General features: G+C 43.6%; 1 protein-coding gene across 1 annotated transcript in view; it reads left to right on the top strand.

The window, feature by feature from the left end:
* Window positions 1-25,272, top strand: part of LOC138763775 (disabled homolog 1-like) — a 308,796-nt gene extending 283,524 nt beyond the window's left edge. Inside the window, exons 10-14 of the mRNA XM_069938496.1 lie at window positions 17,165-17,227; window positions 17,993-18,119; window positions 18,415-18,921; window positions 23,338-23,573; window positions 25,189-25,272. Of these exons, the coding sequence (XP_069794597.1) occupies window positions 17,165-17,227; window positions 17,993-18,119; window positions 18,415-18,921; window positions 23,338-23,573; window positions 25,189-25,272 (1,017 nt within the window). The remainder of the gene's footprint in view (window positions 1-17,164; window positions 17,228-17,992; window positions 18,120-18,414; window positions 18,922-23,337; window positions 23,574-25,188) is intronic.
* The last annotated feature ends 348 nt before the right edge of the window (window positions 25,273-25,620 follow it).

Genomic DNA, 25,620 nt, shown 5'->3' with positions numbered 1-25,620 from the left:
ATCATGAGCTGATCCAATTTTCCACTCAGCCCCACTGCCAAACCTTCTCTCTATAACCTTTGATACCCTGGCTAATCAAGAACCTTAAAAGCACCCAATGACCTAGCCTCCACAACCGCCTGTTCCACAGATTTACCACCATTTGGATAAAGAAATTCCTACACATCTCTGTTAAAAGAGGAAGCCCTCCAATTCTGAAGTTGTCCCCAAATCTATCTAAGTCCATCTGCAGCAACTCTATTTCCTCAACACGACCTGGTCCTCCATGTACCTTCATATCATCTGCAAACTTGGCCGCAAAGCCATTAATTCCATAATCCAAACCATTATGCTACAACATAGAAAGAAGCAGCCCCTGTGGAACACCACTAGCAAATGGCAGCCAACCAGAATATGATCCCTTCATTCCTGGTTCCTGGCAATCAGGCAATGCTTTATACATTTAATCTAGAATTTAATCGTTTTGAATGTTTGATAGTTTTCTCTTATTATTTTCTGCAGTAGACCTAGAAACAGAACATTACAGGACAGATAAAAGGCCCTTCGGCCCTTGTCTGTGACAAACTATTATTCTGCCTTGACCCACTGCCCTCCATGCCCCTCCCATTCATGTACCTGCTCAAATTTATCTTAAATGTGAAAATTGAGCGCGCATTCACCACTTCAGTTGGCAGCTCATTGCACACTCCCACCACTCTATGTGAAGAAGTTTCCCCCAATGTTCCTCCCCAAATTCTCCCCTTTCACTCTTAACCCATATCTTCTGGTTTGTACCTAACTTCAGTGGAAAAAGCCTATTTGCATTTATTCTATTTACACCCATCATAAGTTTGTATACCTCTATCAACTTTCCCCTCATTCTTCCACACTCTAGGAAATAAAGTCTAAACCTGTTTAATCTTTCACTGTAACTCAATTTTTGCACTCATGGCAACATCCTAATAAATCTTTTCTGCATTCTTTCAATCTTATTGATATCTTTCCTGTAGTTATGTGACCAAAACTGCACACAATACTCCATCAATTTCTTGTACAACTTTACCACACTTAATACTTTGATTTATGAAGGCCAATATGCCAAAAGCTCTCATTACAACCCTATCTACCTGTGATGTTACTTTCAGGAAAGTATGTATCTACATTCCCATATCCCTCTGTTCTACCGCACTCTTCAGAGTCCTCCTATTTACTGTGTATGTCCTACCTTGATTTGTCCTTCCAAAATGCAACACCTCACACTTGTCTAAATTAAATTTCATCTGCCATTTTTCGGCCCATTTTTTTCAGCAGTTCTAGATCCCTCTACAAGCTTTGAAAGCCTTCCTTGCTGTCCACAACACCTCCAATCTTTGTGTCATCTGCAAAATTTCTGATCCAATTTACCATATTATCATCCAGTTCATTGATATAGATGACAAACAACAATTTTCCCAGCACTGATTCCTGTGGCACACCATTAGCCACAGGCCTCCAGTCTGAGAAGCAAATCCACTACCACTTTCTGGCTTCTCCCATATAGCCAATGTTGAATCCAGTTTACAACCTCGACATGAATTCCAGGCATCTGAACCTTCCTGACAAACCTCCCATGTGGAACCTTATCAAAGGCCTTAGTAAAATCCATGTAAACAACTTCCATAGCCTTTCTGTCATCAAGTTTCCTGGTAACCTCTGCAAAAATCTCTATAAGATTGGTTAAATAAAACCTACCACACACAAAGCCATCCATAATCAGTCCCTGGCTATCCAAATGCTTGTATATTCAATCTCTTAGGAGACCTTCCAATAATTTACCTACTTGACATCAGCGATACTTGCCTATCCTTTTTTTAAACAACGGAACAACATGAGCTACCCTCCAATCCTCAGGCACCTCACCCATGCTAAGGACATTTTAAATATTTCTTCCAGGGCCCCTGTAATTTCTACACTAGCCTCTCTCAAGGTCTGAGAGAATATTGTGTCAAGCTCTGGGGATTTATCCATCCTTATTTGCTTTAAGACACCAAACACCTCCTCCTCTTTAATATGTACAGGTTCTATGACCTCACAACTTGTTTTCCTTACTTCATTTGACTCTGTGCCAGTTACCTGAGTAAATACTGAGAGACCATTTAAGATCTCCCCCATTTCTTCTGGCTCCATACAAAGCCGACCACTCTGATCTTCAAGGGGATCAATTTTGTCCCTTACTATCCTTTTACTCTTAATATACCTGTATAAACCCTAGGATTTTCCTTCACATTGTCTGCCAAAGCAACCTCATGTCTTCTTTTAGCCTTCTTGATTTCTTTCTTGAGGTTTTTCTTGAATTTTTTTTACTCTACAAGTACCTCATTTGCTCCATGTTGCCTATATCTGCTATACACCTCCTTAAGCAGATCCTCAATATCCCTCAAAAACCAAGGTTCCCTGTGCAGCTAACTTTGTCTTAAATCATGACAGGAACATACAAACATTGTACTCTTAAAATTTCGCCTTTAAATGCCTTCCACTTACCGAACACATCTTTTCCAGAAAATAGCTTGTCCCAATCCACGCTTTCTAAATCCTTTCTTATTTCTTCAAAATTAGACTTTCTCCAATTTAGAATGTCAAACCAAAGACCAGACTTATCCTTCTCCATAAACTTGAAACTAATGGTTTGATGATTACTGGATCCAAAATATTCCCCTATACTTACTCCTGTCACCTGACCTGTCTCATTCCCTAATAGAAGATCCCTTAATGCATTCTATAGAGTTGGTACCTCTATATATTAATTTAGAATTCTTTCCTGAACACATATGATGAACTCCAAGCCATCCAGCACTTTTACAGTATGGGAGGTCCAGTCAATATGTGGAAAGTTAAAATCTCCTACTATCACAACCTTATGTTTCTTGCAGCTGTCCATTATCTCTCTACAGATTAGCTCCTTGAAATTTCTCTGACTATTGGGAGCTCTATAATACATCCCCATGAGTGTGATCATACCTTTCCCGTTACTCAGCTACACCCATATAGCCTGATCTGTCCTGTCTGAGCACAGCTGTGATATTTTAATCCCTGATGAGCAATGCCACTCCTCCCCCTTTAATGTCTCCTGCTCTATCACATCTGAAACAATGGAAACACAGATATTAAGTTGCCAGTCCTTCCCCTCCTGCACCCAAGTTTCATGAATGGCCACAGTCATAATTCTATGTGCCAATCCATGCTCTAAGCTCATCTGCCTTTCCTACTGTGGTAAATCTCTGTTATGCCATGATTGGCTGCTGCCGGCTGGATCCTACCCATAGCCCCTTGCATGCTCCCCCTTTCTCTTTGCTTCGATCATTCAATGAAGTTGATGGTTGTTCCAGTCTTTAGTTAATAAAATCCTGATAGTTTCGCAACTTTAGACTTTTGTGATTATTGATGGTGCATCAACTTTAATACTCCATGCATTGAATTAGCAGTGCCTGAGAACATTTCCACCACATTCAACCCATCGACTTCTAATGGTGCATCATATTTGCTCTATCTCCTCTATCTGCTCTGGCACCTTGGTTCTCCTCCCCCTGGAATTCTTGTTTAAACCCAGTGGAGCAGCACTAGCAAACCTTTCCACAAGGATATTAGTCCCCTTCCAGTTCAGATGCCAACCATCCTGTCGGAACAGGTCCCACCTTCCCTGGAAGAGAGCCCAATAATCCAGAAACCTGAAGCCCTCCCTCCTGCACTATCTCTTTCACTGCATTTTTAGCTACTTTATCCTCTTATTTCTAATCTCACTAGCACAAGCACAGGTAACAATGCTGAAATCACAACCCTGGAGGTCCTGTCCTTCAATCTGTGCCTAACTCCCTAAACGTGCTTTGCAAGACCTCATCATCCTTCCTACTCATGTCATTGGTCCCTTTATGGACCACAACATCTGGTTGTTAACCCTCCTTCCGAGAATCCCGTGAACTCGATCTGAGATATTTTGGACCCTGGCATCAGGGAGGCAACATATTATTCAGATTTCTTCCACAGAACCTCGTTTCTGTTCCCCTTACTATGGAATCCTCTATCACTACAGCTCGCCTTCATTTCCCTTCCATTCTTAGCCAAAAGACCAGAGTCCATTCTAGAGACCTGACCACCGTGGTTTGTTCCTGGTAGGTCATTCCCCCCTCAGCATTATCCAAAATGTATACTTGTTATTGAGGGAAGTGGCTACAGGACTACCCTGCACAGACAGCCTGTTCCCTTTCCCTCTCCTAATTATCACCCTCCTCCTGCTTCCTAGGTGTGATAGTGTCCCTGTAACTCCTGTCTATTACTCCCTCAGCCTCATGAATGATCCGGAGTTCATCCAACTCCAGCTCCAATTCCCTAACTCATTTTGTCAGGAGCTTCAGTTGGATGCACTTCTTGCAGATGAAATAATCAGGGATAGTGTTGATTTCCCTAACAATCACATTCTTGACTGTCATTCCCACAATCTATGAAATAGAAAAAAGTTAGAAAAACCTGTCCTTACCTTGCCTCAGCTCCTGCACCTTCTTCTCATCCTCTGCTCACCAAAGCTCCATGAACCAAATTCCCACAGTAACACTGAGCCACTCACACAATGGACACTCCCAAAATGGCCACTCCACTCTGTGCTTGCTTTCCTTTTATTTGCTCCTGCTCCTCTGCAGCTTCCTTGCTCTGCAACATAATTGGTCCGCTGCTAATGCACTGAGGCCAACAAAACGCTTCTTCTTTTAAACACTTCTCCCCGACATGGGCATAGATTTTTCACTCTGCGATTTGATGGTTCTGCTGTTAATGTACCAAGACCCATGAAATGCTCTTTGATTTAAACACTTCTCCCTGACCTGGGTGTAGCTTCCTCACTCTGCGACCTGATTGGTCTGCTGCTTGATTGGTCCCGGGCAATAAAATGGCAGCCCTCTGTGTGATACCCCTATCCCATCAATGATCACCCCACTACACAATCCCCTTCACCTCCTACATCATCTGGTGGGTTTACTGCAATTACAACTGCAGAAAGTTTTTGTTAACTACTATAAAAGCAGAGTAAAATTCTGGTTGAAATCTTGCCTTATATTTTAATCACTGGAAGTAAATTGTGCTGGAGTGCGGCTGGGTGGGAGGGGAAGTTCAAGATCACCAAACTCGTATCCTTTTTGTCCAATCACTTTGCCATTTGTGCATTAGAAAGAAAATAGAAGTAAACGATAATGATAATACGTAGAGCAGTGTGAATTCACAGACACTAATCTGTCATTTAGGAACTACTTTTCCAAAAAGGCCATCATTCTGTCCTTATCCTGGATTACTCCGCCAGTGTCTTGTCAATAACCTGATTAATCTCCCAAATGGACAAAGCAGACTTCAACAAACGAGGGAGACAAATGTAGTGATCCTGGGATTAAGACTTTCTAATAGTTGAAAGAGTTGAGCATCTTAAATGGTGCGGCTGTTTAATTTAATTAGTCAATGTTATTCTCGGGAAATTAGGTCATTACGATTGGTACACTAATTAATTAGCAACTTGTTATCGCATTTTCTTTAAAATACGTTGGTCATCTGGTGTCTTAAAATGTTACTGGAATAATATTATGATGTTATTAAGTTCAAGTACAACTTTATTATTATAATAATAATATTATTATAATAATTAAACAATTGTATCAATACGACCAGATGAAACAGTGATTTTGGTCCTCAGTGTAAAAACATGCAAACACATATAGGCAAAGCACACACACAAGCGACTGGAATGCAGTGCATATATAAAAATAAATAAATATTGTTAAATAAATTATAGAGTCTCGGAGGATTGTATGAGCAGTTCATCAGTTATTCATCAGTCTCACTGACCATGGGAAGAAGCTGTTTCTCAACCTAGTGTTTCTCACTCTGATACTTCTGTACCTCTTTCCTAACGGGAATGTGTGCAGAGAGGTAGGCGTCCTTAATAATGTTGCGAGCCCCCTTCAGACAAGGATCCCAGTAGATCATGTCGATGGTGGGGGGGGAGGGAGAGAGACCTAAGTGATTCTCTCTGTCACTCTTGTGCTCCTGTGGATTGACCTCCGATACAATGCTCTACAGCAACCATACCACACCGTGATGCAGCTGGCCAGCTTGCTCTCGATGGATTTCCTGTCGACAGGATGGTGGCCGATAGCCTTGCCCGCATCACCTTTCATTTGAAGTCCTGGTTCTTGCAATGTTCTAAAAAAGCGGAGGTTTGGGGAGGGGTGGATGATGGGGATCACAAGGTACAAGGAATAAGGTCACCGTGTGAATCTTAATATGGAATTTACATTAGGATCACTGGAGATACACCACTGAATTCCAGATCAGCAAATGCGCCTGGAGATGGATGCAATCATCATCTTCTCCCAGTAAAAGTAGCTATCAATCACAGGGCTGAAAAAATCACTATGAGGTCATCTAATTTCCAGTCACATATACCCAAAATGAGAATGCTTGAACATCTAACAGTTTCACTCTTGATTCTGAGCCCCTTCACAGCTTCCTTTTAACTCATTCCAGCATCAATCTTCCAGTGCAATTTGCAGGAGGGCACCACTGGCCCTGCAACCAGGGTCCAGCTGATGCATGAACACCGTACATTAGAGGGCACTGATACATGTTTTTCAGTGGGAATACAGGGAGGGCTCTTGGGAGTGTTTCATCAGGAGTGTATGGTAGCATTTCTTCTGCATTACCTCCAGGGTTCATTCCAGACCCTCACAACTATGGGGAGCTTCATACCCAATCATAAATCCACAGAGTTCTCAGTGATCTACCATGAGAACTTAAATGAACCCATCCTTACCACTTGGAACAAATCAAGCGGCTGTTGTAGCATTGTTGCTTGTCATTTCAATCCATGATCTGGATGATAATGTGGGAAATTGGATCAGGTTGTTTGCAGATGACATTAAGATTGGAAGTGTTGTGAACAGCAAGGAAGGTTTTCAAAACTTGCAGACGGATCTGGACCAGCTGGAAAAATGGGCTGAAAAATGGCAGATAGAATTTTATGCAGACAAGTGTGAGGTGTGAGGTGAAAGGACAAGCCAAGTTTAGATATACACAGTAAATGGTAGAGCACTGATGAGTGCGTTAGAGCTCGGAATACAGATACATAATTTCTTGGAAGTGGCACCTGTCTTGGGTAAACTTATACCTCTCATTTTGTTCATTTAGATTGGTCACAGTGTTTGAGCTACCGAAAGAAAATAGACACACACACCGAGAGCAGTTCAGTTTATACAAATGTTTATTACTAATTCAAAAGCTGATTTCACATTACAATATGCAAGCCCTTCCCAACTATACTTATCAACGCTTGGACTGGTCCCAACTGCCGAAGCGAGGCAACGACTGCACACTTGTAGTAGGTTGTCAGGGCGCTGGTAGCAGCTTCTCCACCTCCCCCGACCGGGACGTTGCTCGGACTCTGGCTGTTCTTCCTTCTTGACAAGGGGTGTTCCCACCCCTCGGAGAGTCTAAACTTCAGCAGCAGGACCACAGACTTATATACCCCAAAAACAATTAATCATGTGTCTACTCCTTCTAATATTTGTCAGTCAAAATCAAAACTGAACATTACATTCTACAATTTAGAAGATTAATTATTATGGAACCAGGATGTTATAACTTCCTGGTTTATCTCGTAGATACAAAGACTTATTAAAACTTCTCGAGCAAGACAGGTTGTGACCAATTCGTCAATTTCAGAGTGTTGCATTTGACAACTGCTTTCCCTGGGCCTCACAGTGGAATTCCATTTCAAAGTGTATCTTCAGATAAGTCCCCATGGCTGAGTTTAATTACATCTGCTAGTTCTGAAAGTAAGGTGACCTGCGTGTGGACCCAGTGTCGTCAGTTCCACATAAGCAAAAAGCATCTGGGTACATGGTTTTAATCCTCCATTACAGCACCACAGATAGAAAGGGAAATAAAAGAGTGCCTTTGGCATATTTGCCTTCTTAAATCAAAGTATTGAGTACAGGAGTTGGGATGTTATGGTAAAATTGTATAAAACATTGGTGAAGCCAAAGTTGGACTTTTGTTAAACTATGACATAGTATCCCATAGGGGTTCTGTGGATAGTAAGTGATTACTTAAGGTGGTATGTGAGTGGGGAAAAAAAAAGTTTGAGAAACACTGGGTTAAGACTTTATTCTCTAGAGCAAGGGTGTCAAACTCAAATTCACGGAGGGCCAAAATTAAAAACTTGGACTAAGTCGAGGGCTGAACTAAATATTTATTGAAAATTTTCAACAACATCTGCATGTTTTCTCTTCTTTCAACATATGTAATGTTAAACTTTTTCTTATTAAAATAAATGTTTAATAATAGTTTTGGATAAACTCTTTCCAGAAGCATTAACAAATGAGAAATAAAATATTCAATAAATAATATTTCTCTATAGAGGATTTGTCAAATGTTGCTAGTGTGCTGTCGAATAGTAAAATCTGAGGGCTATTGAGAATGTGGGAGAATAACATGATTCCTGAAACAATCAAATGGGCATGAACTCTAGCAGGGTTATTTGCCATGCCCTTTTTCCATTGGTACTGATATCCTTTGATTTACACACTTTTCAAGTTTTATGCCTAATGAGCTTGTATCCAGGAGCAGGACCATTTTTAACCAGGAATATATTTATCACTGTGACATGAAACTATTGGAAGATCGTTTTATCCTGAGATTAAAGTTCATAATACTTACTTAGGGCTGTGTGCGGGAGGGCGGGGGTTTGCGGGCGATCGGGTTGGACAATGACAGTGCGGGGGCATCGGCTCTCGCTGCAGGGCGGCATCTCGGCGGATCAGCGGCCCCGTCACCGTGAGTCGCGAGTCGGCCTGCGGCAGGGAGGGGGAGTGGGCAACGGTCCTGGCGAGGTCAGGCCCGAGGCCTCCGGTTCCGTGCGCTGGGAAGCAGCCTTGGCTTCCCCTGACAAGAGTCAGGCCCCAAAACAAGAGTCCACGGTGAGACCCTGCAACGTAAACAGAGGAGGTGGGGGCGATTAGCGGGCTGACGCCAATGCATTCTGGGATTTGTTGTATTACTGTGCATGCGCTATACTGGCGCGGCGGCCAGCGGGCCACCTCTAATACATTTTTGAAATGATCTTGCGGGCCAAATATAATTATATCATGGGCCAAATTTGGCCCGCGGGCCAGAGTTTGACATGTGTGCTCTAGAGTGAGAAGAATGAGGGGAGATTTGATAGAAGGGTACAAAATTATGAAGGTTATAGATAAAATTCAAGCAGGCTTTTTGCACTGAGTGTAGGTGAGATACAAACCAGAGGATGTGGGTTCAGGGTGAAAGGGGAAAATTTTAGTGTGAATTTTAAGGGAACTTCTTCACACAGAGATTAGTGGGAGTGTGGAATGAGCTGCCAGCTGATGTGGTGAATGTGGTGAATGCGGGCACAATTTTCACATTTAAGAAAATTTTAGACAGGTAAATGGATGGGAGGGGTATGGAGGGCTATGGACTGGGTCTAGGCAGAATAATAATTCGATACAGACTAGAAGGGCTGAAGGGCCTGCTTTCTGTGCTTCAATGTTCTATGGTTCCAATCTGAAGAGGAGGAGCAGTGCTGTTGAATTTCTGTCATTTTTTTCTATGTCTGTTTTAATACTTCCAAAATAATCATCCTGACAGCTTCCCCTGGTGAGACAGTCACTGACTGTAGCACATTTTTGACTGACCTGTGAATGATCCCCCTCTTCCACAGAGAGTTTTTGCTATAACTGGCTGATCTACAGTGAGGCTGAAGCATGGTCAGAGGTGATCCACTTGACCTATTTCCCCCAAAGAAGGAGAAAATCTTGGAAGAATTCCTGCTCCATACACAGAGATTTGTACTGAATCCAGACCCTTTGTATTTCTTCTTTTCCATTAAATTAAGATGACACATCTGCATTATATACTGACAAAAATGCTGGCTTTTTAAAATTTTAATTGATTGCAATGGGTTTGGTTCCATTGTATAAGTGATATTGATGAAGGATATTTTGTGGAGAAGCATCTTAACTAAAAATTATGTTATTGTAGCATGCACAAGACGATGAGAGTGGAAGGAAGACACACACATTTATTTATTGCACTGACAGCTCTCCTTATATGTGCCCCTGGTGCTGACATCAGGGCCCCACGTCATCTGAGTGCCGACCTTGAGTTGGCTGGCATTCCCGCCAGAGATCACCGTCTTCCCGTCTTTCAGAGGTTATCTGGGACGATGGCCGGTGTCACCCCAAGGTCTGCATGGTTGCTGCGTTCATCGACTATTTTGCATCTCCATGCAAGGACCGCTACACAACACACCTCCTCCCCCCCCCACCACCTCCAGGCCACTGTCCATGTCCTTAGGTGGCCTGCCCCTGCATTGCGGGGGCAGGGTTGAGACTGGCTTGTTACAATCCAGATATGCTGGTTTCAGGCCGTCCATGGTAAAAGTCTCCTCCTTACCACCGATGTCGAGGATAAAGGTGGAACCACTGTCTCTAATGACCTTGTAGGGCCCCTCATAGGGTCGTTGTAATCGTGATCTGTGTGTGTCCCTTCTCACAAACACCTACCAGCAAGTCGTTAGGTCCTTCGGGATGTTATGCTGGCCATGCAGTTGGTGGTTGCTGTGGGACCCAGGACCCCAACTTCCACCACAAGCTTTCAAGGTCTTCTGAACATTTATCAGGGCCAGGAACTTCCTGTGGATGATTAAAGGGATGCAGTAGACCATCTCCACTGCTGAGACATTGAAGTCCTCCTTCGGCGCGATGCGGATTCCCAGTAGGACATAAGAAAGTTCATCCACCCAATTGGGACCATTGATCCGGGCCATCAAGGCTACCTTGAGGTGCCTGTGGAAGTGCTCCACCAACCCATTGGCCTGCAGGTGATACAGCATAGACTGGTGGAGATGGGTCCCTAGAAATTTACTGAACACCACAGAGAGTCCAGAGGTGAATTGTGGCTCCCTGTCCAAAGTGAGATGCTCCGGGACCCCGAATCGGGACACCCATGTGTCAACGAGTGCCCTGGCACATGTTTCTGTAGTGGTATCACACAATGGGACCACCTCCAGCTACCTCGTGGAGCAGTCCACCATGACAAGTGGTACCTTACCCCACAGGAAATCAATATGGCCCTACTAAGTCAATGTGCACGTCAGAACCTGTGCCATGCAAGCTCAAAGGTCTGTGTGGGTGCTCTGGGTGAACCTGCACTTTGGAGGACTGACAGTTTGTGCAGGTCTTGGCCCACTGGCTGACCTGTTTATGGAGGCCATGCCAGACAAACCTGTTGGCCACCTTTTTGACCATGGCACAGATGACAGGGTGCTCCAGGTTGTGAATGGCCTCAAACACGTGGTGCCTCCATGCAGCCGGGATGATGGGGTGGAGCTGCCAGGAGGGTAGCATTGGCCAATATGTCTTTGGCACTCTGGAACACCCTGGAGGATTCCTCATCCCAAGTAATGTCTTTGCTTTGCTGGTCATCAGTGCAAAGAGGGGGCACATGATGCGTGCCACTGCCGGTATGAACCTGTGGTAAAAGTTTATCATACCAGTGAACTCCTACAGTCCTTTCATCATGCGTGGCTTAGCAAAGTGCTAGACTGCCTCAACCTTCTCGGGAAGGGATGGTGGCCCCGTGTCTATTAATCCTGTGCCCCAGGAAGTTGATGATATCTGGACCGAACTGGATCGTAGCAGAGTTAAAGGTCAGCCCAAACTCACTTAGCTGGGTACACAGTTGTTTCAGGTGGTGAGGTCTTTGCAATGCAGCTGGTGATGAAGATATTGTCTAAATAGATGAACACGAATGGAAGGTCCCGGCCCACTGCGTCCATCAACCGTTCGAAAGTTTGTGCTGCATTCTTTGGACCAAAATTCAAACAAACCAAAGGGGTTTATGATTGCAGTCTTGGGGATGTCCTGGGTGTGAATGGGATTTGGTGGTAACCCCAGATGAGGTCCACCTTGGAGAACATCCGTGCCCAGTGCAGGTTGACGGCAAAGTCTTGGATGTGGGGCACGGGATGTCTGTTGGGTGTGGTGGCCTCAATGAGGTGGCGGTAGTCACCTGCTGATTTGGGCACCATGTGGAGGTGAGAGGCCCAGGGACTGTCAGAGTATCACACAATCTCCAGCTCCTCCATCTTTTTTAACAGTTCCTTTGCCAGGCTGAACTTCTCGGGAGGGAATCAATGTGCCCTGACATGGAGTAGGGGGCCCTTAGTCAGTATGTGGTGCCTTACCCCATGCTTTGGCTCAGCTGCAGAGAACTGTGACACCACTATCAAGGGGAACTACTCCAGGATGTGGGCGAAATTATTGTCTGAGAGTGTTATAAAATCCAGGTAGCTTGGCTTCCCCCAGAGGCAGAATCTGAAAGGTTTTAGCATGCACCAAGTGCCGTCCCTTGAGGCCGACCAGTAAAAAGTGGGCATGAAGGATGTCGGCCCCCAGGAGCGGTTGCACCACTGCCGTCAGGGTAAAGATCCAAATAAAGTGGCTGTTGCCGAAACGAAGGGGGATGGTGCAGGTCCTGAACATTCAAATGCAAGCTGCCCTCAATGTTGGGCCCTACTTGCTGATGCGGATGTCGAAGGCTGCAAGGGGTAGGACGCTTATGCTTATCTCAGCGCCAGTGTCGACCAGGAAATGCCTGCCCAACAGTGAGTCCCAGATGTGGAGGAGGCTATCACATAGGCCAACCGCCGCAGCCATCAAAAACGGTTGGCCAGGGCATTTCCCGAAAATCTCCAGGATGGGCAGCATCGATGGGCCTCCGCTCCTCATTGCTGATGGTAGCAGCATAGCTGTCCCAGGGCATTCACTTGCCTTTCTGCTGGCCTTAATCTCACCAGGGGTTATTTATGGGGCTTGCTGATGTGGCCTACGACAGCATATGTGCCCATCTTTGCTCTCAGACCATGTCCGCCTGGACCTCAACCCTCCAAGGGTCACTGATGTCCTCGTCTGAGAGTAAGAGCCATATATCCTCAGGCAACTGCTTCAGAAAGATCTGCTCGAAGAGCAGGCAAGGCTTGTGGCCCTTGGTTAACATGAGCATCTTGCTCATTAGGGCGGACAGGGCCCTGTCCCCCAATCTGTCCATATGCAGCAATCGGGTGGCACGCTCATGCTGGGAAAGCCTGAAAGTGCGGGTTAGTAGCTCTTTGAGGGCCATGTATTTGCCTTGCTCTGGAGGCTGCCATAGGAAATCTACGATCCTTGCTACTGTGTCCTGATTGAGGGTGCTCATGAGGTAGAAGTAGCGGGTTTCGTTGACGGCGATGTGGCGAAGCTGGAACTGAGCCTCGGCCTGCTCGAACCACACATGTGGCTGCAACACCCAGAACATTGGGTGCCTGAGAGAGACCGTGTGGATGTTCGCTGGCTCCACTTAATCCGTCATATTCGGGTCCAACTGACAGTTGGACCTGTCAGGGTCACTAATGTAGCGTATGGACTATGATGAGTGTGGAAGGAAGACACACATATGAGGAGTTGAAGTCAAATATTGATTTATTACACCAGCAGCTCTGCTTGTATGTGCCCCTGGTGCTGATGTCAGGCCCCCGTGTCATTGGAGTGCCGACCTTGGATTGGCTGGCATTCATGCCAGAGTTCACCGCCTTCACACCATGTGGAGGTCACCTAGGACAACGGCCAGTGTCACCCCCAGGTCTGCACAGTCGCCGTATTTGTCAGCCATTTTGCAGGCCGGTTCATATCTCTGCGCGCGGGTCGCAACATTATATCAATTGAAAGGATACATTATTAGCAAATTTGCATTTATTAACCATCCATGATTGCCCCACATTGGACATACGGCAAGGACAAACAATGAGAAGATGGAGGGACTCATGGGTCAGATATCATCCACAGGAAGTAATAGACAGTCAACATTTTGGCGTAAGACCTTTTTTGTAATTAATGTAGGAAGAAGAGAAGCATGAAAAAAAGGGAAGGATGAGGGTCAAGCTAAGAGGTAATTAGGATAGAGGACAGATGAAAGTGGAAGAGGTGGAGTGGGTAGACAGTCAGGAGAGTAGGGGTGCAGACCAATGGAGTTAGGGGGAGGGAATAAATGAAAAGTGAGTACTGGAATGGATTAGATAAATGGAAACAGATAGAGGACAAATGGGAACAGTAGAACACTGTGGATGTTGTGTTGTTGGACTTTCAAAAGACGTTCGACAAAGTGCCACACTTAAGGTTTCTAAACAAGATGAGAGCCCATGGAATTACTGGAAGGATACCCGAGTATTGGCTGTTCGCCAGGAAACAAAGAGTCAGAATAAAGTGATCCTATTCTGGCGTGAAGCAAGGCTGTGTTCTCGCACCAACCCTATTTTCAATCTTCTTCAGCATGATGCTGAACCAAGCCATGAAAGACCCCAACAATGAAGACGCTGTTTACATCCGGTACCGCACGGATGGCAGTCTCTTCAATCTGAGGCGCCTGCAGGCTCACACCAAGACACAAGAGAAACTTGTCCGTGAACTACTCTTTGCAGACGATGCCGCTTTAGTTGCCCATTCAGAGCCAGCTCTTCAGCGCTTGACGTCCTGCTTTGCGGAAACTGCCAAAATGTTTGGCCTGGAAGTCAGCCTGAAGAAATCTGAGGTCCTCCATCAGCCAGCTCCCCACCATGACTACCAGCCCCCCCACATCTCCATCGGGCACACAAAACTCAAATCGGTCAACCAGTTTACCTATCTCGGCTGCACCATTTCATCAGATGCAAGGATCGACAATGAGATAGACAACAGACTCGCCAAGGCAAATAGCGCCTTTGGAAGACTACACAAAAGAGTCTGGAAAAACAACCAACTGAAAAACCTCACAAAGATAAGCGTATACAGAGCCGTTGTCATACCCACACTCCTGTTCGGCTCCAAATCATGGGTCGTCTACCGGCATCACCTACGGCTCCTAGAACGCTTCCACCAGCGTTGTCTCCGCTCCATCCTCAACATCCATTGGAGCGCTTTCATCCCTAACGTCGAAGTACTCGAGATGGCAGAGGTCGACAGCATCGAGTCCACGCTGCTGAAGATCCAGCTGCGCTGGATGGGTCACGTCTCCAGAATGGAGGACCATCGCCTTCCCAAGATCGTGTTATATGGCGAGCTCTCCACTGGCCACCGTGACAGAGGTGCACCAAAGAAAAGGTACAAGGACTGCCTAAAGAAATCTCTTGGTGCCTGCCACATTGACCACCGCCAGTGGGCTGATATCGCCTCAAACCGTGCATCTTGGCACCTCACAGTTTGGCGGGCAGTAACCTCCTTTGAAGAAGACCGCAGAGCCCACCTCACTGACAAAAGGCAAAGGAGGAAAAACCCAACACCCAACCCCAACCAACCAATTTTCCCCTGCAGCCGCTGCAACCGTGTCTGCCTGTCCCGCATCGGACTTGTCAGCCACAAACGAGCCTGCAGCTGATGTGGACTTTTACCCCCTCCATAAATCTTCGTCCGCGAAGCCAAGCCAAAGATTCTGGTTAGCTACTGGTTACCAGTGAAGTTCTGCAGAGGTTGGTGTTTGGGCCGTTTCTTTTTACAATACTTGTAAATTATTTGGATGATGAAATAGATGGCTTTATGGCACATGAAAGTAAAATTGGTGATAAGTGCTGAGAATACTGAAAAGCTGCAGAGAGACTTGGATAGATTAGGAGAATGGAAAAGAGGTGGCAGATGAAATAAAATGTTGGAAAGTGTAGTCATGCACTTTGGTAGAAGAAACAGACAGGCAGACTATTATTCAGATGGGGATAACATTCAAAGTTCTAAGATGCAAAGGGACTTGGGAGTCCTCGTGCAGGATACCCTAAAAGTTAACCTGCAGATTGAGTCAGTGGTGAAGAAGGCCAATGCAATGTTGGCATTCATTTTCAGAGAGAGAGCATACAAGAGCAGGGATGTAACGTTGAGACCCTATAAAGCACTGGTGAGGCCTCATTTGGAGTACTGTGTACAGTTTAGGGCACCTTATTTGAGTAAAGATATTCTGGCGTTGGAGAGAGTTCAGAGAAGATTTATGAGAATGATACCGGGAATGAAAGGGTTAGTAGATGAGGAACAATTGTCGGCTCTTGGTCTGCACTCATTGGAGTACAGAAAGGTGAGGGGGTGGCGGTGGGGGGGATCTCATAGAAGTATTTCAAATGCTGAAAGGCCTGGACAGAGTAGATGTGGCAAGGATGGTAGGGGATTCTAGAACAAGAGGGTATAACTTCAGGATAAAAGAGCATCAAAGGCACAGAAATATTTCTTTAGACAGAGGATGATGAGTCTGTGGAAGTTGATAATTGGTGTATTTAAGGCAGAGATTGACAGGTATTTAATGTCAGGGCATCAAGAGTTATGGGTAGAAAACCGGGGAGTGGGACTGAATGGGAGGATGGATCAGCTGCTGATTAGCCTGGCTGAGCCAATGGCCTACTTCTGCTCCTATATCTTGTGATATTGTGATTGTAAGCTATGCAGGTGGAATGTGATGTGATATTTAAGTTTGCTTTGAACTCTCCCTAGCAATGGATGAGGCCATGAACATACAGGTCAGTGTGGGAATGCAAAGAAGAATGAAATGCTGAGTTCCTCCAGCATGTCTGTGTTTTGTTCCAGTTCTCCAGCATCTGCAGACTCCTTGTTTAACTCAGGGCTGGCCTGCTTGTGTGAAGTAACAAGTATTCATAGAATGCATTCTTGGTACTGAAAAAGTTTGTCAGGAAGATAACTTTTGGAATTCTTCATTCTTATGATTGGCTCTTTAACTTGAAGGAGTTGGTTCCTCATAAATATCCCTCTAACATTTCAGCTCAATTTTACAGTCAGCAACATATTTGTAGCAATTTCTGCAAGGCACCCCAAACTATTCATCCACCATGAAGGAAAAGTTCCTTTTTTTCTCGTTTAATGTACCCGATTAGGTGGCCTGGAGGAACAGTGACTAAATGAAAATATTTTTACAATTTCTGATGCGATCAGATCATTCTTTTGCCTTTTAAATGATCACATTGTCTTTGATCTTTTTGGGGTACTGACCTGATTCTTCTCCCAAAAGTTATACCAATAAAATACAGTTCAATACTTACAACAATGTTAATTCTGTCTCAGATGTCTCATTAACTCTGCTGGTGTGACTTTTGCAGACAATTAGTCAATTGGACCTCTTTGGTGATATGTCTACACCCCCTGATATCACATCTCCTGGGGTAGGTGCCATCAATTTTAATATTTGTTAATATTATTCAGATTTTCATGGCAACAATTGTCTGTAGAGGAAACAAATTAAAGAAAGGACACTGAATAATCCAATATCCAAGGTCACTGTTATGTAAATGGTGGCTAATACTGCTTCAAATATTTCCAGCAAATTCTTAGTTACTAAGATGACTGTAAACCTGTCAAATCTCCCTGTATCCCAGAATCATATTTACAGAAACTGCTAATAAATTCCATTATTAATGGCTGCATTAATTTTGCTTTTGAGAATCCTTACTGTTGATGGTTCATTGTAATGCTCAAGGCTCTTGATGCAATGTTCTAGCTTTGAAATGCTGTTGTCATTTTCATGCAACTTTAACATGTGGAGAGAAAATATCAAGCATTTCCATTTATTTGATGGGATACAGCAGCAAAGCTGACAGTAAGTAGGTCATTGCTATGAACCTGCAAATCAACTTTAAGACGAACTGAATGGAAATATTTAAGGCTTGAAATCCCACAATGCACTTTCCACTTATAATAGACTTAATTCTAGGCGTATGGAAAAAATATCTGTAACAATGATAAGATGACTTTTGTAATCTTTCTGCAACCATCATTCATGAAGCTCTTAAAGCTATTGAAAAGTAGACGACATCAAAAGGTTGGATTATTTCTTTGGTTTAAAAACTTGTGCTCCACAGGCTCTGAATCATTTCTATTGCATCTAATTACCAGATTTACTAAGTCTGCATCTTTTGTATCTTATCCAGACCCCAGCCTCGCCAGCTAATGCCCTTGGATCTGATACATTTGCCTCTGGAGTTCTAACTGCTCAGCCACCTGGGAGACCTGATTTGTTTGGATCTGTTCCATTCAATACTGCTGCTGTCCCCACAGGTAAACCAAACCTCAGCTAAGCAGCGGTCATCTCGATTCTGCTGGATTAGAGGAAGGTCTGTTCAATGCCTTAAGTCCATTTCTTTTGGTGACCTTGTACAATTAAGAATGAAATAGTGACTTCTTCCCTCTTCACTGAAAAACTTTCAAAGTCCCTGTCTTATCTTAAGGTGCAGGTGAAAGTCCAAGATATTAAACTGCAGGTGAATGACTGATTGCTTTATTTAACACGACGTAACAAGTAAGGGTAAATAGTCAGTCGAACACCGCTAATGTTTCTCTACTCTTTTGCCAGGATATGTTACAATGGGAGCAGTGCCACCTGCAGTCTGGGCACAGCAATCAGGTGCCCAGAATATCCTCAACCCTTTGATAGCTGGTGTCCAGCCTGCGGCATGGGGCCAACCAACCTTGTTTGCTGTTCAGCAGCAGTGGGCCCCTGTTGGAAGTCCATTTCAACCCACTGTCTTCATGTCAGCACAAACTCCAATGCCACTACAAACTGCCATGTTCAAAGCAGCCTTATCAGCAGGTCAACCCGCCAGTGCCAGCCATCAAGAAGAGAAATTAAAACAGAAAATGGGCAAGGAGATGTTTAAGGAGTTCCAGATGGCCAAACCCCCAGCAGTTCCATTGAGAAAAAATGAGCAATCACCTCTCTCCTGCACCTCAGATGCCTTCACAAGCTACTTTAACAAAGTGGGATTGGCCCAGGAGATAGATGATACAGATGACTTTGATATTTCTCAGTTAAATCTTACCCCAGCAACTTCCAACTCCACACCGTCATCTAACAATTCACGTAAGTTTATTAATTATTACTACTTTCTCTTTTAACTGCAAGTGAACTTGTAAAAACTCTTTTTCTTCTCATTTGTTTCCTTATTTCTACTGGGACACAGTAGTCACACTCAGGTTTTATTTGCATGGTTCTACAACTGTCCCACATTTTGTTTTGGGGAAGAGCTCGTCAACAATTTGTCACTCTCCACTAACTAAACAGATCTTCATCACTGTAACATTGTACGAGAGAGCATCTCCAGTTCTGAATATGAACTCAATATTCCATTGACACCTTCTGGGTCTTAGCCTGCTTCTACAGCCCCCTGACACTGATCAGTGTCTTACACTGTGGCAGTGCTATATAAGTCTTCGTCACTCTCACGTAATTTGTTTCCGAGCATAGATCCACAGACCTTTGTCACTCTCCAGTGCTTTGCAGTGGGGGATGGCTCCATAAATTCCTGTCACTCTCAAATACCTGTTATTGGGAACATGGTTCCACCTGCACTCTGCAGTACTTGCAGAATTAAACAGATCAGAAACAAGTCCTTTGAGCCACCATGCCCAGACTTTTCATCATTGTCCAGGAGAATGGTTTCACAGATCTCTGTCACTCTTGAGTTCCTCTTACATGGGCATGGTTCTTCAGGTGACTGTTACTTTCCAGTATATTCTGTCAATACCTCCTAATATAGCTGAATCAAAAAAAAATGAATTAGTTTTCATCTGAGAATATAATCTGATCCCACCAATCCAAATATAGAAAATGCTGGAAAAGCTCAACAGGTCAGAAAGCACCTGCAGAACGAGGAATCGTAAACCTTTCAAGGATAGGACCCCTTATCAGAATGGAGAAGCAGAGAAACGAGTTGGTCTAAGTAGCAGAGAAGGTGGAAGGCAATTGGTGAAACCAAGGAAATTTCTCTGTAAGGCAAGCTAATGGGGATCAGGGTGGGCACAAGTGGTCAGCAGATATATGTCAGCAAATGGGTTGATCAGCAGATTGATGGGAGGCATTGGCAGGGCATTATTTGGTAGCTAGTAGAGGATGGAGATTGTTCAGGGCAAATTAGAGTGCTTGAGTAGTCAGAAGGACAGACTTGCAGAGAACTATCTTTTGGGGCCAAATAAATAATCAGGCACTGGTCTCAGATCTGCCTTTGTAAATACCCTTTCAATCACACAGAAACAATGAAAACCCACTTCTCTGCAAGTGGCCCGGCTCCATTTGACGAATGCAGAGATGACACTGCATGCTCTTCAACTCCACTTCGGATGATCAGAGTTCTCCGAGCCTCTTGCTTATCAGACAAATGGAACCAAAATCAGGAACTTGAACAGCACTCCCAACCATTCAACAAGAAGTGTAAAGCACGGAAGTCCGAAGACACTGTAAAACACAGAAATGCTGAAGTTATGTTCAGTCCTGTAGGCCACCAGGACCAGAGTGAAAAGGGCTCAAGCCCGAAATGACAGTTATATATCTTTACCTCCTATGGACTCTGCAACCCCTGCTGTGTTCCTCCAGCATTTCTATGCTTTTACCCCTAATCTTCAACTATGTTCCCCTTATTTTGTTAAGTTATAATATAAAAAATAGTGATACGTTCTGATTTCTGAAAGAGTATTCTTTCTAAATTCTGTTACAATAGAAAATCATGTGTTTTATAAATCAAAAAAATGCACAGGAAGGACCAGGGCATAAAATATAGAACTTCAACAAGTTCAAATAAATAGAATTATTATTGATGTGGATGTGGTCGAGAGACAAGATTCGTTATTTTTAAAAGTGAACAGGTGTCAGAGGAAGAGAAGATGAGCAGGTAAGAAATTCTAAGTGATAGAATGGAGCATGAAGAATGAAAGTCTACATAAATAGTCTTTGAGGATTTTGTAGACTTACAGAAAGTCTTCAGTTTTGTCTCTTAATGCTGACCAAATTAATGCTTTAAATGCAAACATGCAAATTAGGAACAGAAATAGGCTACGCAGGCCTGTTCCTCCATTTAATAAAGTATGCTGTTCTGACTGTAACCTCAAATCTATGTTCCCATCTATCTTTCAGCCAATTAACAAGACAAATTGAGAGCAGGAACAGTAGAAAGATAGTGGTGTGCCTCAGGGATTGTTGCTGGGACCATTGTTACTTGTCATCTATATCAATGATCTGGATGATAATGTGGTAAAATGGATCAGCAAACTTGCAGATGACATGAAGATTGGAGGTGGGGTAGACAGTGAGGAAGAATTTCAAAGGTTGGAGAGGGATTTGGACCAATTGGAAAAATGAGCTGAAAAATGCCAGATGGAATTTATTGCAGACAGGTGTGAGGTGTGACATTTTGGAAGGACAAACTAAGAAAGGACATACATGGTAAATGGTAGGGCACTGAGGAGAGCAGTAGAACAAAAGTGGTGCCATAGGTGGATAGGGTTGTAAAGAAAACTTTTAGCATATTGGACTTCATAAATCAAAGTATTGAGTATAGGAGCTGGGATGTTACGATAAAGTTGTATAAGTAAGACATTGGGGAGGTCATATTTGGAGTATTGTGTGGAGTTTTGGTCACCTAACTACAGGAAAGTTATCAATAAGATAGAAATAATGCAGAGAAGATTTACTAGGATGTTGCCCAGAAAATGAATTACAGAGGGAGGTTAAACAGGTTAGGACTTTATTCCCTGGAGCCAAGAAGAATGAGGGGAGATTTGATAGAGGTATTTAAAATCATGAGGTGTATAGAAGGAGTAAATGCAAGTAGGCTTTTTTGACTGAATGTAGGTGAGATACATATCATAGGACAAGGGTTAAGAGTGAAAAGGGAAAAGTTTAGAGGGAACTTCTTCACACAGTGAGTGGTGGGAATGTGGAATGAGCTGCCACCTGAGGTGGTGAATGCAGGCTCAATTTTAACATTTAAGAAGAATTTGGACAGGTACATGGATGAGAGATGTATGGAGGGCTATGGACTGAGTTCAGTCATTGGGACTTAGCAAAAAAAATGGTTCAGCACAGACTAGAAGGGCCAAAGGAGCCTATTTCTGTGCTACGGTGTTTTATACTTCTTTGGGATCTGGTTGAAGTTGGGGCCAAAATGATCTAATGGTTTGGTTTTGATTGCAAGCTGAAACAGATGAATTTCCAGATTTTACTTTCCATATCTGAATGGATTTTGGCTTCCACAGACACCAACACGGTTTTGGATGGAATGTTACTATAAAAAAATACAATTGTAGAGAAAGATTGGATAGAAGAGTAATTATTTACCTCACCATCATCGTTTGTATACAAGAGGAAGAGAACATAGAATTCACACTAGTCTCCACATCTTCCATTATTCTCCATAATTTCCACAACCTACAGCATGATCCCACTATGAGACACATCTTCTCCTCTCTTCCCTCTCTTCTCCTTCCACAGGAACCACTCTGTCCATGACTCCCTTATCCACTCATCCTTTCCCACCAATTTCTCCACCCACCCCCCCCCCCCACCCCACCCCGGCACCTTCCCCTGTGGCTGCAGAAAGTGACGCACTTGCACCCACACCTCCTCCCTCACCACTATTTGGGTCCCCAAACAGGCCTTCCAAGTGAAGCAGCCTTTCATGTGTATCCAGGGGAGTGGATCTACTGCACCTAGTGCTCTCTTTTTAGTCCTCTCTACGTCGGAGAGACTGGGTGCAGACTAGGAGATCACTTCACTGAGCACCTTGGATCTGTCCGCATCAGTGACAGGAACCTCCCAGTGGCCAATTCTGCATCCCTTGCCCATACTCACATGTCTGTCCATTGCCTCATGTACTATCCCACCAAGACTATCCATAAATTGGAGGAACAATACTTGATTTTCCACCTGGGCACTCTCCAACCATATGGCATTAACATCCATTTCTCTGATTTCTGCTAACCTGCTCTCCATTCTCCCTCCCTTCCCTTTTCCCTTAGCTCTCCACCCTCTTCCCTCTCTATTTCCAGAGCCATTCCTTCACCCTCTGCATTCTGCAGTGCCTCCCTCCCTTATCCACCTATTAGCATCTGCCTTTGGGACTGTGCTCCTCCCCTGCCCCTCCCCCTACCATTTTGTTCAGATGCCTGCAAACAATTTTCCATTCCTTGATGAAAGGCTCAAGCCTGAAATGATGGTTATGTATCTTTATCTTTGCCATATAAAGTATACTGTTTGACCAGTTGAGTTTCTCAAGCATTGTGTTTTTACTCAACCACAGTGTCTGCAGACTTTCATGTTTTGCTTACAACATAGAAGTATATCTGTGGCATGTTAGTTTATTAATCATTGGGCATCTTTGACAAGAAACAGAGTTTTGAGACATTTTGAAATTTTAAGTTTGAACAAAATCAATTTTCTTCATTTGTAATAATCATTTATTATCATTCAATATTTTTCTTATTTTAAATTATCTTTGCCTCCCAGCTCCAACCTCATCTCCACATCAGCACACACCTGCTGAATCGCCACACCACCACACACCTGGTGCATCTCCTCGGCAGAGCACACCTGCGACATCCCCCCTTCAGACCCCTCCCACTTCATGCTGCCACCAGAATATATCATCAAAGTCACCTACCTTGTACGCCGACGGAACTGCACCTGATGATCAAGTGGAGGCTGAGTCAGATAACCTGACCAGCAGCAGGGTGCAAGTGGCTGTGAGTATTAAGCTATTTGGTTGTGTTGAATTTATATCCATTAGTCCTAGGGAAAAGGTCAATATAACATTTAAATGCCCCATGTAAGCAATGCCCAGGTCAGATATCAGTCAATTGCAATGTCAACCCCTCTCTAACCTACTACAAGGTAGTATTTTCTTTACCAACACAGCATCCTTGTTTTCTCCCTGTGGGTGATTCTTAATTTGTACTACTGTGAGCATTTCTTTGACTCTCTTCAAAGAGTTCCTGTTACCTAGCTGATATTGGACCAACTATAGCATCCTGCCATTCATCAGTGGATTTGATTGTGTATCTTACAAATGAAGGTATCATTTGATCACTGACAATAGTGCTTAGTTGCCACTTTAAAGCATATCTTATCACCATAGTTTATGGACAGAAAGTAATGGTACATAGAATGACTATAAAGGGAAAAATTGTGGATGAGTAAGAGCAAAACTAGCCAAAGTCGTGAAGCACCTGAGGAGGAAGACATGAAACACACTAACGGCAACATGAAGATTTATTTTTGCTGGTGCCGAACAATTGGGCTTTTCTTCTCCTTTCCCAATTTGGCACTCCCCTCAAAATTTAGATTATTATCTGAATGGACAGAGAATGAACATATCTGAAGTTCTGAGGGATCTGGGTGTTCTAATGCATGAATGACAAGAAGTTAGCAAAGAGGTCCATCAAGTAATTAAGAAACCAATCAGCATGGCAGAACATCAAAATAGAGAGGCTTTGTTTCCAGGGTGTTGGGGAGGACACATCTGAAGTGCTGTTCTCTATACAGTTTTGGTCCCTTTCTCTAAAAAAATATATATATTGGAGGTGATTCAGAGGAGATTCACTTGGCTAATGCCTGGGATAAGGGAGTTGTCCTATCAAGAGACACTAAACAGTTTGGTTTAGGTTGGTTCTTCAGAGTTTAGAAGAATGAGGGGTAACTTCATTTATACATTTAAGATCCTAAGGGGACTTGACAGGGTAGATGTTGAAATGTTTTCACAAGTGGGAGTCACAAAGAAGACATTGCTACAAAATAAGGGATCGCTGAGGCACAAAGAAATTTCTTCTCCCAGACGATAGTGAATCTCTCAAATCCTCTGCCCCCAAGTGCAGTGCAAGACAGATCTTTAGATAGATTTGAGATGGCAACAGACTGAAAGATTGAGAAATTGAGGCTTATGGGGACTGCCACTTTTACAAAAGAAATGAGTGGCGATAGATACAGTTAGAGGAAAGAGGTTATAAAATCTATTTTCATCCAGTGGAGTACTTTAGAACTGTAATCATTATTGTATTATGGGTAACAAATATTCACAAAACACTACAAAGAGCACTGAAATAAGCCAACAGATCAACCGCTTTAGATACTTAGTGGAGTCTGATGCTGTAGGAAGGCAAATAATTAATTGATGGGTTTTATACAATAGTACCAGTAGACAGGATATATTGTTGAAATTATCAGGCAAACGATAAAAAAAAAGATGAGGAAATGAACATTTTATCATTTGAATTCCAGTAATCTTGCCAAGTGTTGGCATTGATGTAATTTTTTCAGTACTATTGAGACATTACTATTGAGATTTCCTTTCTTATTTCACAGCATGATAGTACTGAAGCACCTTCAAGCACTGATGCTTTCGCTGACTCCCTTGGTGATTCTTTCACCCCACAGGTCGGTAGCTAGATAGCAGAGGTTGGGGTAGGTATCTCTTTTCTCTTTTCTAGGTGTGCACGCATCTCACTGCTGCTGATCACTGCGACCCATGGATTGTGGTTTGTTTTGGTTGTATTATCATCCTTTGTGTGTACTTTTTGTTTGAACATGGCTTGATTCATCAGTCTTCATAACTGCATGAGCCTGCGCCAATGGAATGTGTGTACTGTATCAGGATTCATACTGTGTTCATTTCAGATGTCATGTTCTGTAAGCCTGCTGAGGATGTACTATGATCACACATTCTGTTGCTTGTTAAGCTGTAGACTGCACTAGTTATGAAGTCTTTGGGGGAAAAAAAAGGAATTAACATTCCCA

Source organism: Narcine bancroftii, chromosome 5 (assembly GCF_036971445.1).
Source record: "Narcine bancroftii isolate sNarBan1 chromosome 5, sNarBan1.hap1, whole genome shotgun sequence".
NCBI lineage: Eukaryota > Metazoa > Chordata > Chondrichthyes > Torpediniformes > Narcinidae > Narcine > Narcine bancroftii.
This window is presented reverse-complemented; position numbering and strand designations above follow the sequence as displayed.